General features: G+C 45.8%; 1 protein-coding gene across 3 annotated transcripts in view; it reads left to right on the forward strand.

Moving 5' to 3' along the window:
• LOC310709012 overlaps nt 1–19221 on the forward strand; it is an 81722-nt gene that overhangs the window by 10122 nt on the left and 52379 nt on the right. For 2 of the 3 annotated variants that reach the window (XR_014527289.1, XM_083508062.1), the window contains exons 2-3: nt 16528–16662; nt 19069–19155. Coding sequence is in view for 2 of the 3 variants with exons in the window: in XM_083508062.1 (XP_083364188.1) it covers nt 16528–16662; nt 19069–19155 (222 nt within the window). In the remaining variant the exon portion in view is untranslated. The remainder of the gene's footprint in view (nt 1–16527; nt 16663–19068; nt 19156–19221) is intronic. The other variant, XM_083508063.1, reaches the window with a different exon arrangement.

Raw genomic sequence — 19221 nt, forward strand, 5'->3', positions numbered from 1 at the left:
AGGACATATCCCATCCCTGGAATATCCCCAGATTTCATCTAATGTCCCCAGGAAATGCAGCTCTGGCTGGCTTCAGGAGCTGCTCAGAAGTCCCCATCTAGGGTGGATCTAAACACAGGAAAAACCCGCTTTAAATAAGTCAGAAATTAGATTGTTTTAATAAAAGAAAAAAAAATATACCGTATTTTTCACTCTATAGGACGCACTTTTCCCCCTCCAAAAATGAAGGGGAAATGTGTGTGCGTCCTATGGAGCGAATGCAGGCTTTCGCTGAAGCCTGGAGAGCAAGAGGGGTCGGTGCGCACTGACCCCTCTCGCTCTCCAGGCTTCAGGCAGCTATCCGTAAGCCTTCGGAGTGCGGTGGGAGTTCCCGCCAGGCTCCGGAGGATTGCGGACAGCAGCCTGCAGCCTGAAGCCCGGGGAGCGCAGCGCCAACTTCCGCTGTGCTCCCCGGGCTTCAAGCAGCTATCCGCAAGCCTTCAGGCTCTGAAGGCTTGTGGATAGCAGCCTGTTCTGGGGGATGGGGTCAGGGGAAGCTCGGGCTTCCCCCACCCCCAGCCCTGCAAGCTCTGGGAGCGGCGGCGAGGTTGCACACAATCTTGCTGCTGCTCCTAGACCTGTTCTGGGGGCTGGGGCTGGGGGAAGCTCAGGCTTCCCCCGCCCCTGCCCCGCAGCTGGGAAAAAAAATAATTCCCCCCTTTATTCCCCCCCCTAAAAACTAGGTGCGCCCTATGGTCTGGTGCATCATATGGAGCGAAAAATACGGTATATGGAAAACTGCATTTAAAATTTCCTGCTCTCTGGTGCCATCTGGTGTTGCATGTTTATAGTGCATCCAAATATAGTTCATCCAATTTGCCTTTTCTTTACTAATGAGCTGAGTAGCTATTCTTCCCTTGCTGATTCTTTCCTAACTTCTTACACATTGTTTTCTCTTTACTTCTCTCCTGCTTCTTCTTCAGCCTGTGAGTGTTGAGCCATCCCTTTATTAACCTCATCACTCCACGATGGCCATAGTTAAGTTTGTGCTCAGAATGGCTTTGTTTGCCAGGAGTATTAAACCTCCTTTATTCTTTCAACCTGCAGTCTTCCCAGACTATTTATTTCTGCACTCCACTGCAATCTATATCTCTTTACCAAACTCCGATTGTGGCAACAAGGTCGAAATTGGACAAGATGTCTAATGAGACAAGCATTTAATACCCCCTCGAAAATGACTCGGCTAAACTCAAGCGCTGGGCTGGCTGTGAATCCATCCCTGTCTCTTCACTCACATTTCTACAATGCTCATAAGCCAGATGGACTGCGAATCTTGGTTAGGTGTCACAAGACCTTTTGCAACAGGGTCATTCCATGAGTGGAGTTATGATGCCGATCTAGTCGGCAGCTACACTTCGTCAAAACATTTGGCAGCTAAAGTGCTCGGCCAAACGGAGCAGGAAATAATGATCAAACATCTCCAAGGAAATTGCTTGCCACTAGTGTCAGAAAGGCAAGCAGCAAGTAGCGGCAAACGGGCTGTTGTGAGTGTGTCAGGGCTGTGTTCCAGCAGATGTGATGCACCTTCTGGTTTTATTACGCCTGACTAGATTATCCCAAGCCTTTATCAAGTAAGAAAAGAGAGGGGAGACCTGCAGGTCCTTTGTCATTATTACTTTGCTCATAGAGCCACATCGGATGTAGTGTTGACTGACTGCTTAAGAATTCAAAGAGGACACGGCGGGATGGCAAAACCCCTCCCCTCCCTTTAGGAGTGCAAATTTCCCCGACTGCTTTAGCCATGCTTAAACATTGCACACATCCAGACTGTCCTTGCTTCATGGGTGGGATTCACACCCAGATTCAGGGTGCTCAATTAGTGTGGATTTGGCACTCTCGGACTACAAACCTGCTTCCAAGAAAAGAAAGGGAAAGTGGACTTTTGCAGTAAGGAAAGTGAGGCAGAAAGTGCCCTGAAGAGTGTGGGACGGCCAGTCCTTGATGTGACATGACTTAAGCCTTCCCTGCCATCAGAATGACTGTGCCATAAGCAGCTAACTTAATACCACCTTTCTGAAAACTTTGCACAAGCAAATCAGAAGGAGTGCTCCATGAACAGGTTGCCTGGAAGCACCCATTATGTTGACAGTGTCATTGACTACTGATAAGGCTAATAAAGCATATTCAGCACACCTTTGAGTATTAGATACTGGGAAGAATCACAGGTTCTTGAATGTTCTAGGCTGGTTGCTGTTGGATCTTTTCCAAAGGTTTGCCCAGTTCAGGTGATGGGATAGAGGGAGTCAACTGCCAGGGATTATTTAGCTGTCATTCCCCATTGCAGGGAGTTCATTTGGGCTCCTTTGAACTCTACAATTCTATGATTCAATGAACTATGAATGAAATATTGGAGGGAGCTTCGTTTGGTGAATGCTCAGTAATTTCAAGGAGATCCTTCCTCAACCTCTTGTGATAAGTAGGTGCTGAACTGCTAATCTGAACATTCACTTTGATCAGGGAGCAATAGCTAGTTTTGTAGAGATGGCTGGATGTCAGGCATAGAAAATAACATTTTTTCTCTCAGCTCTGGCATTATACCAGGATTGGCTCTGGCTTTGGGTGATTCTTGGACCTAGACAGGTTTTATAGTGGTCTCAGGGTGAGAATAAATATTGGGTGCCCTGCCCAATTCCAAACACACTAATCTCTGCTGTCAACTGTGCTTTGTTGTCAGATCGGGATCTGGAAAAGGCAGTTACAAAGAATACTGCAAACACTGGTTGCTCAAAATTAGGGTTGTCATATTTCAAACAGTGAAAATCTGGACAGAAAAAGTTGAGGTTTTTTTTAGTGTTTTCCCCAAAGTTGTTGAGCTTTTTCTGCTGCTTGCTTAAACGGGCGTTGGGAGTGGTATGATATTCTGACAATTTAAGAAACAAAACAACGAATTGCCTTAGTTAAGAAGCTGAGCAGGGTTTCATAAGTGATGAGACTGTACAACAGGACTCATGCACAGATAGGTTTGGGAAATCTAGAATGGGCAAGATCACCAAGAACAGAAACTGAAGTTCTTTTGGCCTGTAAACTACAGTTAGCACAAAATGCTGCACCACAATTGCTTTTTTGTTTATTACATTTATATTATCCTTTACTGTTAAGTTGCGGGTGAACATATCAGACAACACTGCGATTCTTCAAACAGTTCTTGTTTATTCACAGGCCAGAACAGAACAGAACTGAAAGTTTCAGCCAGCCTGCTTATATAGAGCTCCACTAGAACACAACAGTAACCATTTTCTGTAACTATCCAATCACTGAACATCACTTTCAATCCCTCATTTGCATATGTGGACCTGAGTGAAAACTATCTACAGTATCCCCCTGCTGGCCCAGGGTGAGAACTTCAGTACATAACATTTACCTTCCAAAGAGCTCAAGGTGGTGTACATGGTTCTCCCAGGGGCGCAGGAAGGAGGGTGGGGGTGGTCCGCCTCAGGTGTCACCACTGAGGGGGGTGACAAAATGGCGGGCAGCACTCACAGCGGGTCCTGCAGCATGCCTTAGCCACGTGTTTCTCTTGGGAGTGATGTGGTGGCTTGGGTGCCTGCAGGCTCTGCACTGCCCCAAACGGTCTGCCCCTCACCTCCCCCTCAGCTGTAGGGTGGCTGAGTGGGAGGAACCAGGCAGACTCCTCGGAGTCCCCGCGGAGCATCCTGCCCCAGCTCGCCCCACCCCGCAGGTGGCTGGCTCCACCGCTGAGCACAGGGCATGTGCGCCACCCCAGCTGCCCGATAGGCTTCCTCCACTGCTGAGTTCTCCTCCTTTCCATTTCATCCTCACAGCAACCCTATGAGGTAGGTTAGGCTAAGAGATGGTGACTGGCCCAAGGTCACCTAGTGAGCTTCATGGCTGAGTGGGCATTCGAACCCTGGTCTCCCAGGTCATAGTCCGGCACTCTAACCAGTATGCCAGACTGACATTTGTGCTCAAATATATTCACTGCCTGCCAGTGAACTACTGGGCTGAGATCAAGGTGCTATTATTGATATATAAAACACTTAACAGCCTGGGACCAGTTTCTTTATAGATTATGTTAGCCATATATGCTGATTTGAACACTTCAACAAGACGATTGAAAAGGTGATCTCCAGTTGATCATCTTGCAGTGGATAAACTGAGTGGCCAAATGAAAACTGGATTGCTGAGACCTAGTTAGGCTGGATCTTGTTCTTTTTCTTTTAAGTTATACAGGTCCTCCCACACTTGCCCAAGTAAGCTATACATTTTTGTTGTTGTTGTTTAGTCGTTTAGTCGTGTCCGACTCTTCGTGACCCCATGGACCAGAGCGCGCCAGGCCCAACATGGTCACACTCATGTTGGTAGCTTCAAGAACACTGTCCAACCATCTCATCCTCTGTTGTCCCCTTCTCCTTGTGCCCTCCATCTTTCCCAACATCAGGGTCTTTTCCAGGGAGTCTTCTCTTCTCATGAGGTGGCCAAAGTATTGGAGTCTCAGCTTCACGATCTGTCCTTCCAGTGAGCTCTCAGGGCTAATTTCCTTCAGAATGGATAGGTTGGATCTTCTTGCAGTCCATGGGACTCTCATGAGTCTCCTCCAGCACCATAATTCAAAAGCATCAATTCTACGGTGATCAGCCTTCTTTATGGTTCAGCTCTCACTTCCATACATCACTACTGGGAAAACCATAGCTTTAACTATACAGACCTTTGTTGGCAAGGTGATGTCTCTGCTTTTTAAGATGCTGTCTAGGTTTGTCATTGCTTTTCTCCCAAGAAGCAGGCATCTTTTAATATCGTGGCTGCTGTCACCATCTGCAGTGATAATGGAGCCCAAGAAAGTAAAATCTATACATTTACATCTCCTTATTTCCTCCAAGAAGTTCAAGATGTTGTATGTGGTTCTCCTTCTCCCTATTTTATTCTCGCAACAACCCTGTGAAGTAGGTTAGGCTGAGAGACAGTGACTGGCCCAAGGTTACCCAGTGAGTTTCACGGTTGGGTGGGGATTTTAATCCTGGTCTCCCAGGTTGTAGTCCATCACTCTAACCACCATGTTAAGTTGGAGGAAGGTCAGCACAATGCTTCCCTGTGGCTTCCTGATTTTGGGTCTGAAACTTCTGTTTAATGCCTTTAGTGAACTTCTAAGCAGCCCCTCTGTCCCTCCAGGAGTCCAAGTCTCAAAACCTCGGCCAACACAGCCAACAGTCAGGGAACATGGGAGCTGTAGTCCAATAACATCCAGAGAACTGTAATTTCGCATACAGTATCTGTTTTAGTGCTTAACAGACTGGCTCTTTTCCACTGAACAAGGCAGGTCAAGTATACAGACCTGTGAGCTCAGAGTGCACCAAACTGTCTCTAAAAATAATTAGGTGCCACTGTTTAACAACCTGATAATCATTGTTTCAACACAAGGCTAATTGGATTATCATGTTAATAAGCAATATGATAATACAGTTCTTATTACTTTGGATAATTTTAATCACTCATTAAAAGGCACAGGGCATTATTACCTAGGTAATGAACAGATGCAGGGATATGTCAACAGCTTTCTATATTATTTTATGCATAGTTCATTAAGTAATAAACATTTGAAACTGCACAGGGGAACTCTGTGACGGCTCAAGGAGCCAGCAGCAGAAGGTTTGGCAGTTTGCAAACAATTATGGAATGCCGCTTTCTGCCTCGGAGATGGGGTTAAAATTTACAGAAAATGAAAACAAAAATAAAAATAGGTAAGGGGTGTTATAGAGGTATTGTGGCTGTTCCATCAAAATCAATGCAGATTGTGGTCTGCTGGCAAGAAAGAAAAAGATAGTAATCGAGTGTTAGGAAGCCGGTCATGGTGACCAGTCAATATTTTGTTAATTGAATGCTCAGTTGCCTGTTTATTATTTGATCACTAGCAAAATGTTCATTGTTATCATGGGCTGGATATATGTGGAGTTGTGGAGGCGATTATGAGGGCTACAATTTGTGCACAAAGAAGGCTGATCACCGAAGAATGGATGCTTATGAATTATAGTGCTGAAGGAGACTCTTGAGAGTCCCATGTACTGCAAGAAGATCAAACCGATCCATTCTTAAGGAAATCAGCCCTTAGTGCTCACTGGAAGGACAGATCGTGAAGCTGAGGCTCCAATACTTTGGCCACCTCATGAGAAGAGAAGACTCCCTGGAAAAGACCCTGATGTTGGGAAAGATGGAGGGCACACGGAGAAGGGGACGACAGAGGAGATGGTTGGATAGTGTTCTTGAAGCTACCAGCATGAGTTTGACTAAACTGTGGGAGGCAGTGGAAGACAGAAGTGCCTGGTGTGCTCTGGTCCATGGGGTCATGAAGAGTTGGACATGACTAAACGACTAAACAACAACAACAACATGAACATCCATGGAATCTGTGCTGATGGCTGCACCACCCAGTGTCAGAAAGTGTGAGTGAACGTCATTTCTTCTTGCAGTGCTTAAAAGCAAATGTTGATTCTGCCACCCCTAGGTTGCTACCTGCCAAACTCTGATCCACCTAACACAGAAATGGCCAACCAGTAACCGAGAATCGTGTTAATAATGTCTGATCTCCATTCATTTATATTTTGACTTTGTCTCGCCTACTGTGTTGTGCCTGAAGCAATTTGCTCTGCAAGCGCTTTTTCTGACGAGGGCTTGCTCGTGGCACACTGCAGTTTGGATTGGGTAGCTCTGTCTGCTGAAGGGTGAGCAGTACTAGGGAAGGGGTCATAGCTCAGTGGCAGAATGTGTGCTTTGATCCCTTGCACCTTCAGTTTTAAAGGTAGCTCTGGAGAGGTGCTGTAGGTTGGAGCGCACAAAGTACTGAATTGGATGGTAAAAGGTTAAAACGATAAAGGGCCCTTGGATGGTTAAGTCCAGTCAAAGGTGACTATGGCGTTGCGACGCTCATCTTGCTTTCAGGCCGAGGGAGCCAGCATTTGTCCACAGACAGTTTTCCGGGTCAAGTGGCCAGCATGACTAAACTGCTACTGGTGCACAGAGGACTGTGACGAGTGCCAGAGCACATGGAAACGGTGTTTACCTTCCCGCTGCAGTGGTACCTATTTATCTGCTTGCACTGGCATGCTTTCAAGCTGCTAGGTTGGCAGGAGCTGGGACACAGCAACAGGAACTCACCCCATCATGGGGATTCAAACCACCGACCTTCTAAGCAGCAAGCCCAAGAGGCTCAGCGGTTTAGACCACAGCGCCACCCGCATCCCTTGAACTGGGTGGACAGATAGTTGGATGCATTTTTCAGCAGTTTCCTACGCCTTGCAGCAAGGAGTCCAACTGGGTTGTATTTTGTCATTTTTAACATGATCCTGGAAAAGGGAAAAAGAAAGATGGAGACAATTTACAAGCCACCACATTCTCCTTTGCAACCCTCCTCCCCATCCTTCTGCCTGCCTGTGGGGAGATTGTTTTTAAATAGATCACCTATATATAAATTGTGCAGCGCAAACTAGCATTGTCTTGGGAGCTTGTACATCAAAATGCAATTTTTCAAAGAGGTCCCCCCCTTTTTTTTGGAAAGGGGAGTGCACATCATCTTCTCCCTTGCTCCCTATTGCCCAGGCTATATTTCATGCCATGTTCAAATGGGATCTGGGTCCGTATGGAATGAGAGTGGGGGGAACCTCAGCATATTTCTCGTGATGGGTCACTTTGCTGCAAAGGGCTTTTCCAATGGGCCTTGTTCTTTGCTACTTTATCATGCCAGCAATGCTGAGGCAGCGTAAAACCCAGCCATGCCCTGTCAGCTCTGATGAAGTATTCTGTAGCTCCAATTGTAACAAAACTGTTTCCCTACCTCTTCCTTCTTGTTGTTATTGTGGCAAAGAACACCGTCCCTTGCATCCCATTCTGACAGCACAGAGAATGTGCACTGGCTTAATAAATGGTGATCTGCCAGGGAGATTCTTTTTGAAGTTTTGCTTGGGGGTGGGAGTGGGGAACCCATGGTCATATCTTAGTACGGTATTCAGGTCTGGGACTTAATTCATATGCAGAGAATGCTGCAATGTGGGTTACTGAATGAGCTGCCTGTTGATCTCATGGTGTTGATTCATTCTGTCGAGGGTGGTTGCTGCTGGCTGGCAGATTCTCCATGGCAGGAGACAGACTGCAGTGTGCAAACCAAAGGTGGTAGGAGAGAAGCACCATTGTCCACGGAGAAGCATCAGTGTTCATGGAGTGAATCTTTATTTCATATTTACAGGCTTTGCAGGCTTTTCGGGTAGCACTTCAAAAACCTGCCAAAACCATTTGAGAAATGGAAATACAATAAAGGCACAAAATGAAGGGTGCAGCACCCTAAACATGGTGCCCGCAGCCTGGGTTCCTTGCTGCCACCCTTGCGTGAGATGCATGTCTCTATATGTAGGCAAACAACTCCTCCATGCACAGGGGAAGGAAAATAAAATATAACCTTTCTGGGATTGAAAAGTGGCAAGAGAAGTTAGAGCCAGAAGTTAGAGTGAAATGCTCTGCCCAAGGCAGAGGGAGGGGAAGACACTGGGGCAAACCCAAAATGATGGTAAAAGGGAGTTCAGAGAGGCAAGAAGAGGATGAGGAGCAAAGCGCCTCATGAACAACTTGCTCCAAAAAGGATTGGAAGTGGACCGAGGCCTTTTGAGGCACCACCTTCAGGTGACCTGAAGGTGCACTGCTTCCTTGCTAGTTTTCTATATGCAGGGAGTTGTTTTTGCTGTAAGCAGGTGTGGACCTTGGTAATATGCCACCTAATTGAGGCCATGGGCTCTTGCTGCCGTTGGGGTTTGGGAAGGAGGTGTGAGGCTCTGACAGGGTCCTAGAGCCCTCCCATCTCCTTCCCAATGCCCAGTAAGCACTTGCCAAGCTTGGGGATGGAGGAAGGAAGACTCCAGTACCCTGTCAGAACCCTCACGCCTCCTTCCTGAAGCCAAGCAAGTGCTTACTGGGATTTGAGAAGGTGCCCTCCTCGGCTGCGCACCTGGTTGCGACTACATAGCTTTGTTGTTGTTGTTTAGTCATGTCCAACGCTTTGTGACCCCATGGACCAGAGCACGCCGGGCACTCCTGTCTTCCACTGCCTCCCGCAGTTTGGTCAGACTCATGCTGGTAGCTTCGAGAACACTGTCCAACCATCTCGTCCTCTGTCGTCCCCTTCTCCTTGTGCCCTCCATCTTTCCCAACATCAGGGTCTTTTCCAGGGAGTCTTCTCTTCTCATGAGATGGCCAAAGTATTGGAGCCTCAGCTTCAGGATCTGTCCTTCCAGTGAACACTAAGGGCTGATTTCCTTCAGAATGGAGAGGTTTGATCTTCTTGCAGTCCATGGGACTCTCAAGAGTCTACTCCAGCACCATAATTAAAAAGCATCAATTCTTCGGCGATTAGCTTTCTTTATGGTCCATCTCTCACTACATAGCTTGCACCACCCTAAATCCAGCTCTGTTGTAAGGGGCTACTCAGCGATGCAGTTTCCCAGGCCTGCAAGCAGCACCTGGAAGCTTATGCCAGCTGCCTAGACCCCAGTGCCCTAGCAGAGCCCCCCAGTTCTGACGTGTGCCTTGAGCCCCTTACAGTGGGCAGGCTCCATTTAAATTTCCCACAAATGCCTTGGAATGACACTGTGCTAAGCACTCTGAAATTAAGATGGCAGCCACCAGCCACTGGGGCCACCATCACTTGCAGCTAAGTCGGGGGGGGGGTCCCTCCACATAAGAGGGAGTGCTGATCCCCAAGTCCTTTGCCCCAAGGCCCACACAGATATGGAGCCAGCTTTGCCCCTCCCACCTGGATTATGAAATAGAAGAGCAGACCTAGGAGGACTTTTAATTTTGGAGGGCTCACTGTGGGCTTTTGCCACAATGGGAACTCGTAACTTCTGGAGCAAGGACCACACATATTGGTCTATTGTAGATGCTCTCCCGTTCCATTAAAAAACCATTCGTATGTGTTTGCCTCTTATTTCAGTGACATGTTAGGATGTGCTTTGAATATTAAAAAAGGGTAAAATAAACTTTGCACATTTAATTCCTCACTCAGCTGACACGCTGATCAAATCTACAAACAATTTCAGTGATAGCTTTGTACTCTAAATGGTTTTAATGGACTAAACTGGCTTGATGATCGCTGAACGGAAGATATTGTTATATCTACATGAGTCACACATTTGGCATGAATATTTTACATTTTATAGTCTTGGGATATGAAAAGCAACATTTATTAACATTTCTGGCACTGTTTATATACATGTCTGCTGGCTTCATCTGCTTGCTTAAAAAGCTGGTTGATATTAATGACGTTTGTTTGCCAGACAATTCCACATTTGTTCTCTTCTCATTGTCTGCAGTCTGTTGGCATCATTGTTTCTAGACTCATTACTTCTCCACAGTTACAAAAGGACAGCAACAAAAGGCATTTGCTCATTTGCATCTAAAGTAGAACCTCCTTGATCCATGGCAGTATACCCTGATGTAGCAGATGCCAAGGACAAACACTTCAGTTTTCCTGGTCCGCTTGTACGCTTCATGGAGGCAATCTGGCTAAGAAGCAAGTTGCGCAGTGGTACTGTCAGAGCAGAAATTCAGGGCAGAAGCCCAGGTCCACACTCAGCGGAATGAGCTGGAGACCCCCCAAATGCAGCAAATAATTATCAAATGGGACATCTGATGACTGAGGAGGGGACAATCTGCCTCCCTATCAGGACAGATTTAAACCTCTCATCCCAACTCAGTACTACATATACTTTGATGGGCAGAAGGGTGGTCATCCAGCTCCTTGGCTTGGGATTAGCCACCTTTGCTGTAATGGATATCATAGAATGATAGAGTAGGAACGGACCCAGGGGTCATCTAGAGCAACCCTCTGCTATCCAGGAATCCCAACTAATTTTGTGGCCTTAGTGGTGATGTTGATTGTGGTGGAAAAGCCTGTGGCAGTGATTGGCTGAGTTGCCTGATTCTCACAGTAGGTCAGGCATGGCAGAATAGAAGGAGATGTTAGAGAAGACACCAGGCCCCAGACCAAGGGACAAAGTGCCAAAGATTAGAAGGTTGTAAAAAAGGCATGGAGAAACATGGACCACTTATAATATCTAACTCCTTGAAAGATTCCATCAACAGTGTCACCGAAAATGTTTACACATCACTTGGGAAGATAAGCAAACTAATGCCAATGTACTGGAAAAAGTAAAGATCACCAGTGTTGAAGCAATGATTCTTCAACATCAGCTTCATTGGACTGATCGTGTTGTGTGGATACCTGATTATTGTCTTCCAAAGCAACTATTCCGAACTAAAAAATGGAAAGCGTAATGTTGATGGTCAACAAGAGATTTAAAGACTCTCTCAAGGCAAATCTAAAAAGATGTAGAATAAACATTGGCAACTGGGAAACATTGGCCTGCGAGCACTCCAGCTGGAGAACAGCCTCTATCAAAGGTCTCTTGAAAGACTTTGAAGATGCTCAAACTCAGGACGAAAGGGAGAAATGTGCTAAGAGGAAGGCACGCTTGGCAAACACTCACTGTGATACCTCCTGCCCAGAAACCTATGTCCCCACTGTGGGACGTGTGGATCCAGAACTGGCCTCCACAGTCACTTACGGACCCACTGTTAAAACCGTGCTTATGGAAGACAATCTTATTTAGCTACAAGTGATTGCCAAAGAAATGAGGCAGAGAGTGAAAGGGATGAGGATCACACGTCCTACTTTGCAAAGGTTAGCCCTCTTTTTGAAGGGTTGTGGAATCTGAGTCTGGTTTAAAGGTAAAGAACCTTAGATGGGAGAGCACCTTCAAGTATAATAATAATAATAATAATAATAATAATAATAATAATAATTATTATTATTATTTATATGCCACCCATCTGACTGGGTTACCCCAGCCACTCTGGGTCGCTTGCAACAAATTAAAACACAGTAAGACATCAAACGTTAAAAATTTCCCTATACAAGGCTGTCTTCTGATGTCTTCTAAATCAACAGCTGGCCCACAGGCCATTGCCTTCTACGCATGGGAGGTACTGCATTTCTATTTGAAGGACAGCAATTATTACTAAATTTGCACCTGTACATATAAATGAGCAAAGCTTATGCGAAAGTGTGCCTTGATGTCTCCCCCCCTCTTTTTGTCTTTTTCTTTTTGGTGAGGTGTATGACGCCATCCTAACAGAAATAAGTATTTGGTAAGGAAAAGTAGGAAAAAGAACAGGCAGGGATGGGAAATGCATGTGGCTGGGAGCTGCAGAAGTGACAGATTGTACTGCAACATGGAAGATGCTTTAAATCGCCTGTCAGTTAATGAGGTTTGAGTGTGAGTCAGCCAGCCTCTGTTCCAGGGGCTGAGCTAGAAGACCTTCAGCTGACTCCCAGCACTACAGTTCAAGGCTTGCTCGATTGAAAACAAGTTGCCACCGAGTTCAGTTCGCGGCCCTGTGTCTGGTTCATTACATCTGGTTTCACCAGTCACATTTTGTTAGACCTCTGAACAATCATCTGTCTTTGTGACATTTCACTGGAAGAAACCTGTTATCCATTGAAGAACGGGGCAGTTGGGGGAGGAAAAGAAATGTTCTGAGCACAACGGAGAGGAGAGCGGAGAAGAAAAACACACCATCTAGTTGCTAAATGAAAAATGTCAGGACGTGCTTCTTCCTTTCAAGTACTTGTTTTCAAGTTTTAAAAAGAAATACTGAATTAATTTATTGCTGTCAGAAAGATCAGTTAAATCAGAAGTCTTCAGGCAAATAATTCTGAGAAATCTCGCCGACAGAAGTGTCATTTCCTTCTTTTATTTTGTTAAAAACACACACACACCCCAAAACACTCTCTTATCCCTCCAACATCTGCTTACAGATGTGCACTGAGATTGTGAACAAAACGCGACATCTTTTAAGAGAGCTCCCCCCTGCATTGTTTGTCTTCCCTCTGTCTCTGGGGAACGCCTCCAACAGCAGTAAGCAAACTTCATAACTAATCTTTCAAAGGGGGGGGGGATTCTACAAAAGGGGGGGGGAGAGAGACTTGTTTCCTTCCTGAAAATGCTTTGTCTTCATACATTATGAAGAGAATTAAGAAGGCCATTCCATGTTGCAGTCACACTGCAGGGAAGCAGAACCGTTTCAGTTAAACGTATGAGGATGTCTGACTAAGAGAAAAAGGATATCAGTCGCTGGGAATCAAAGGTGGGCAGTGTGCCACTTCACCCAGGTCCCGTTTCATAGAATCATAGAACTGGAAGGGACCCTGGCAATCATCTAGTCCAAACAAACTGCTTGCGGGCTTCTCATGAGCATCTGATTAGCCACTGTGAGGACATGAAGTTGGGGTAGATGGGCCTTTGGCTCAGTTCATCAGGGGACTTCGTCTGTTCTCATCTGCTTCACCCCAGAGCTAGCTCACCATTCTCCACTCTGACTTGCTGTGGATCATGGGTAGAAGTTTCCCCTGAAGTGTAGGTGGGTTCCTACAAGGCAAGACACAGTGATAACAGCAAGAACAAACTGAACAGGACAACAGGGGCAAAGCAACCACTTATATACATTTCTTAAGGCCTCGGACACTCCCACTCCCAACGTGATTGGCTGTCCAAAATTCCAAGCTTCGAATCATAAGTCAGAGTCCCAAATCCTGAAATGTTCTGTGATTGGATATCATGTATCGAATCAGAACACAGGGGCTCAGAATCTTTAGTCCAGACTCAAGCTTAGGCAAACACTGACCGCTGAATACATAACACCCCCCCATCACTTTTTGCACTCTAAGCACGGGCTCCGATCCCTCCCCAGGGAGGAGAATATGAGGAAGTGGCAATTAGAAAAAGAACTTCCTCTCCCCCCCCCATTGTTGGTGCAGCGCAACTTACTGTTGCTCCTCCTTGGAAAGCCAAGTTGGAGCCCCTAATGAACACCTGGATTGATCCCGTCTGGAACATAGACATGGATCGTCTTACACAGAGGAGGAGGGCTTTAAAGGGTGTCTCAAAATGGGACAGCTTTGATCTCTGTTCTTTTGCTTCATAAAGAAGGGACAGCGTACTCTATATCTTCCGGCCTGTCAAGCCCCTCCATGGAGAGGCTGTATGGGGGTTGACTGAAAGTAGGGTAATGCATGAGGTACAGGATTCTTTCAACAGAATGAATCACAGCATGCATGAGAGCAGAGTGCTTACCAATATTACACTGGTGGATACTTTCCCTGATTCTTTGCTGTGTTTTGCTTTGTACGGGCTTGCAACTGAAATGATTCTGCGTGGTTTTATATTTGTTGTTGGTAGTGTTTAATGAAAATAATAACAAATGGTTTTCTTTAAAAAAGGAAAAAATAATGCCTTTATAAGCAGCTGTGGTTTCTTGAGCATTCATTCTCATCTGTTTGCAGGGAGATTAGATGTTATTGCCTATTTAATGGGCATCTATTTCTGATTTGCTTGTGGGGAAGGTAGATGATGTTGCCTCAAAAAAGTGCTATCCCACACTTCCCAGTGCATTTTCCTGTCACTTAACTTACTGCAAAAAGTATGTTTTTGCACAACCTGAATTTGCCGGTATGTGAATAAATACCGCACTCCAAATAGTGGCAGCCTGGAAGCAACCTGTGTGTGGCTGTGCACACCATGAAGAATTAGCCTGCAGCCATAGTCTTGAGCTCCCCTTTCAAAGGCTGAAGCCCTCAGTGATTATCAGATTGATACTGAGGTTTTTTTACCAAACCTAAACAAAAGGATTTCCCTTTGAGAGAAGAATTGAAGGAGGAGCAGGAAGAAGGGATGCTTCTTTCCTTTTCAATTCTGGAATGGAAATGCTGTCCCCTGTGTTTTCATACCTGCACCCCAATGCAGGCTCCAAAATGAGACTTTCTTGCCTCTCTATCCTTCCCTAAATATGCTCCTCTGAGCCCCTGCGCTGGCACCACCACTGGTGGAAGAAGAGGAGGGCACCGTCCCCGGCAGCGCGATCCCTGTGGGGTGCTATTGTGGCTGCCCCCCCGCCCGTGCTGGGCACCACGCCCCTGCAGACGCCTTGCCCCACCCCCAGGACATGTGCCAGCCCCGCCGCCACCTGCTCTCCAACCCCTGGTGCTGGAGCATGAAGCTCTGCCACTGGGCACCACATCTCTACCAAGATAACATCTAGTTCCATACTATTTTTTTTAATAAGCTGTGGGATGGACATATCTATCAATTTATTACCAGGATCACTTTTGCATGTTTCTTACCTATTATTCTGCTCCAGTATGCTTCTGGGCTTTTTAAAAAATGTTTTAAAATATGTGTTTATTCTAATCCATTCTGTTTCAGCCCGAAATCTCAATTTACTCTATGAGATGTACTATATATAAGTAATGTATTGTAAGACTATTAATAAAGCTTGTTACATTGCCCCCCCCCAAATATTACAAGATGCCAGTAGCCCTCCAATGGCCACCTTGCAATGGGTACCCAACCCAAGTAGAGTTGTGTCCCTGAAACCTCTTGCCAGTTGGAGGACTGGGGACCACATGACAGGGTTCTTCTATATCTGAACAGGCAGGAATATTTGTCTCAATAAAACTTGAGAAGTGTGAAACCCAGTGGATATTGATTTGCCTATTAGTTTCAAGATGTGCAGATTAGAGGTCATTTTGCACAGGAATTGGCAAAGACTAAGTTCATCAAGGACTACTGTATAACCTTTAACTTGTTTTGTGTAATCCTACCTGGCCAGGAAAGGGGGAACTTGAAGGCAGATTACCCCCCCCCCCTAAAATCCAAAGCACTGCTGGTCTTGCCATGGTAGACCAGAAGGTTAGGTGGGGTGTAAGTTAGCCAAGTTGTTCCTTTAAAAAAAGATTTCCATTGTCTGCAAAACCCTATTGCCCCCAGGATGCTCTCCCAGGGGCCATAGGATTGTGTTTGTTGATTTAAGAGCAATAAATAATATCCCTGTTGAGTAATGTTATGAACAGCTTCCCCTGGTTTTTTGTTTCATTTACGTTCAATGGGCAAAGTGTAACATTTTCCGACAAGTTTCAGAGACAGCTAAAACCTGAAGCGAATGCATTTCCATACACAAAACTAGCTGTGTCCCCTCTAAATATCTGATGTTACCAGTTTAGCTTCTTGCTATTTGTTATGCAGTGCTTTGTGCAAGCAGAGAGAGACTCCGGCAGAAAGCATTCAGAATTGATATCCTTCCTTCTTGCTAGGCTCAGCCAAGCCAGGGAGATTTCCTCGGAGCAATCTGAGCGCCAAATACTACCACCCTGTCTTTCAAAAACATACAAAGCCCTGTATATTTGATATCTTGTAGGCTCCTGCTTGGCTTCAAAGGGAGATTATATTTGCTGGGCAAGTTGTCGATAAAACATAAAATATGAATGAAATAGTAATTTAATGACCGATACACTGCCAATGCAGTTGTCACAAGCCTTGCTGTAGCTGGACTTGCCAGGTGGGTAGGGCGAACACCGTTCTCCCCGCTCAATGTTTTTTTATTGTTCAAAAACATTTCTCTCTCTCTCTCTCTCTCTCTCTCTCTCTCTCTCTCAAGCTAAGCCAAGGAAAAATCTTGAAAATTATGAACATGGTGAAAAACAAAGAACTGAGCGTCGAAGAAGCCCTGGATTTAGCAGAAAGAGAGAGAAATGCAGAAGAAAAAGAAGAAAAGCAGATTGCATCGTGGGCGGTAAGGTACCCCACCTTCCTTCCATGTGCGATATGTTTACTAACAAAACATATTTTATTTATTTTTATTTATGTATGATTTTATACAGCAATCATACATAATCAGAAGCTGCCACTTCTCTCTGCCACCCACTTTCCCAACTCACTAAGTGTCAAGCTGGTGTTCCCTCTTTGCAGTAACACTCCAGTACACTCAGCGTGATATTTACAGTCTATATTACATACATACAAAAAGACAGCTACAGTTCAAAATCATGTGTCCGAACCTGTTGAGTCAAATTCGGGGAGTGGCTTCTTTAGATTCTGGCACCAACAAAGTAGGTGTGGAAACCTCGCGAGACGTGTTTCATTTCCCTCCTTGCCTGTGCTGATGTGAATGCTCCCCCCACTTTCTGAGTCTGAACTTCCTTCTCCCGGCTCTGGTGGGTTATAGGGCTCTTCTCCATCTCTGACCCCCTGCTCCGCCTGACTACTCTGTGCCCCCTGTTCTGCTTCATGTGTCATTTCCCTGTCTTCCTCTTCTGACAGTTCCTGCTCAGAAACCTCCCCTGCTACTGACAAAGCAGCGCGTTCTGGCTCTTCCCTGACACCTCTTCATCTTCTGACACCTGCTCTTTCCCAACCTTCTCCCTCTGATTATTCATTGTCATCCCACCACCCCGGCCTCTGAGCCTTCTTCCCTTGGGGATTCCCAAGCTGGCTCCTCCCACTATTCCTCCGCATCCAACCAGTCGTGACATGTTGTTTAGTCACGTCTGACTCTTCGTGACCCCATGGACCAGAGCACGCCAGGCACTCCTGTCTTCCACTGCCTCCCCCAGTTTGGTCAAACTCATGCTGGTAGCTTCAAGAACACTGTCCAACCATCTCGTCCTCTGTCACCCTCTTCTCCTTGTGCCCTCAATCTTTCCCAACATCAGGGTCTTTTCCAGGGAGTCTTCTCTTCTCATGAGGTTGCCAAAGTATTGGAGCCTCAGCTTCAGGACCTGTCCTTTCAGTGAGCACTCAGGGCTGATTTCCTTAAGAATGGATCAGTTTGATCTTCTTGCAGTCCATGGGACTCTCAAGAGTCTCCTCCAGCACCATAATTCAAAAGCATCAATTCTTTGGTGATCAGCCTTCTTTATGGTCCAGCTCTCACTTCCATACATCACTACTGGGAAAACCATAGCTTTAACTATACGGACCCTTTATGGATCACTGCCTTGCCGTGGTGAAGGGGCTTGAATAACTCAGAGAAGCTATGAGCTATGCCGTGCAGGGCCACCCAAGATGGACAGGCCATAGTGGAGAGTTTTGACCAAACATGGTCCACCTGGAGCAGGAAACGGCAAGCCACTCCAGTATCCCTGCCAAGAAAACTCCATGGACAAAGTCGCTGACATAATGGGACCCAAACAACTGCCCAAGAAATTCCACATGTTGATGGCAGGGCTGCGTTCAGTCTATCTGGATCTTGCCTGGTGAGACAAGGAAGATTGTCTCTGATGCAGAATCTCGTTCTTCCCTGGAACTTAGCCATTCCTCACCTTTCAAGGTGCCCCTCATCCATCCCTCAGAGGGGCTCTGAACAGTCTGAGATTTTGCTCTGTTTCAATATTCTATTCCTTGGGAAAATGCTACAGGGAAAGCCAATTAGGCATGGCTGCAATTCATACATGGCAGCTACTGATTATCATTGTTCACTGCCTGTTCCTTTTCCTCCCCCCTTCTTTTTGCAGCCTTCTTTTCATTTCTGTTGTTGTTGTTGTTGTTGTTGTTGTTGCTGTTGTTGTTGCTGTTGTTGTTGTTGTTGTTGTTGTTGTTGTTGTTGTTGCTGCTGCTGCTGCTGCTGCTGCTTCCACCAATTGTTTGCTGCATATGCTGTGTGGTGTACCTGACGATGAAAGTTATGGCTCTTGTTTGGCAGGTCCGGGTCAGCTTGAGTTGCAAGCACAGTACATAAAATTGCGCCACTGCATTGATACAGCAGCCACAGTAATTGGCTCCAACAGGAGCCCATGGAATCGGGAGAGCTTTCAATAGCTCTTAGGAGAGCTATTGAAAGTGTTTACAATTTGCCAAGTTACTCAGATTGCAAACACAAATAGGATTAAATAGGCAACTTTGATTTGTGAATATGGAACACCTTGTTTCTGCATTATTCTGAACTATCGGCCTGCCCTTTATCTGTCTTGGCTGGTTTGCTTACAGATCCCTTCCTTTCCCTTTTATGCTCCAAGTTCCCACTGCTCACAAATCATTAGGATTTGTGGATGCTGAACACTTCCAAAAATCAATCCATTAAGGTGCTACAATTCATCCCAGGGCAGATGTGCTGCAAATCACGGAGACACAAAAGGGAACAGTGCAGTAAGATGAACAGAAGGAGAGCAATGACTTATTCAAGTACGCTAATCTCTTGCAGGATTCCCTGGATTTGCCAAACAGCTCGCAATTCAACTTCATTGTCTACAAATATAACCGCTACCGGTGGCAGAAAAGGATTTTGCAGGTAACTCTACAAATGTAACTTTCCCCCTTTTCCAAACACAACAGTTTATGGATGATTTATGTGTTC

This window comes from Podarcis liolepis (genome assembly GCF_965112155.1).
Source record: "Podarcis liolepis genome assembly, chromosome: 6".
Lineage (NCBI taxonomy): Eukaryota > Metazoa > Chordata > Lepidosauria > Squamata > Lacertidae > Podarcis > Podarcis liolepis.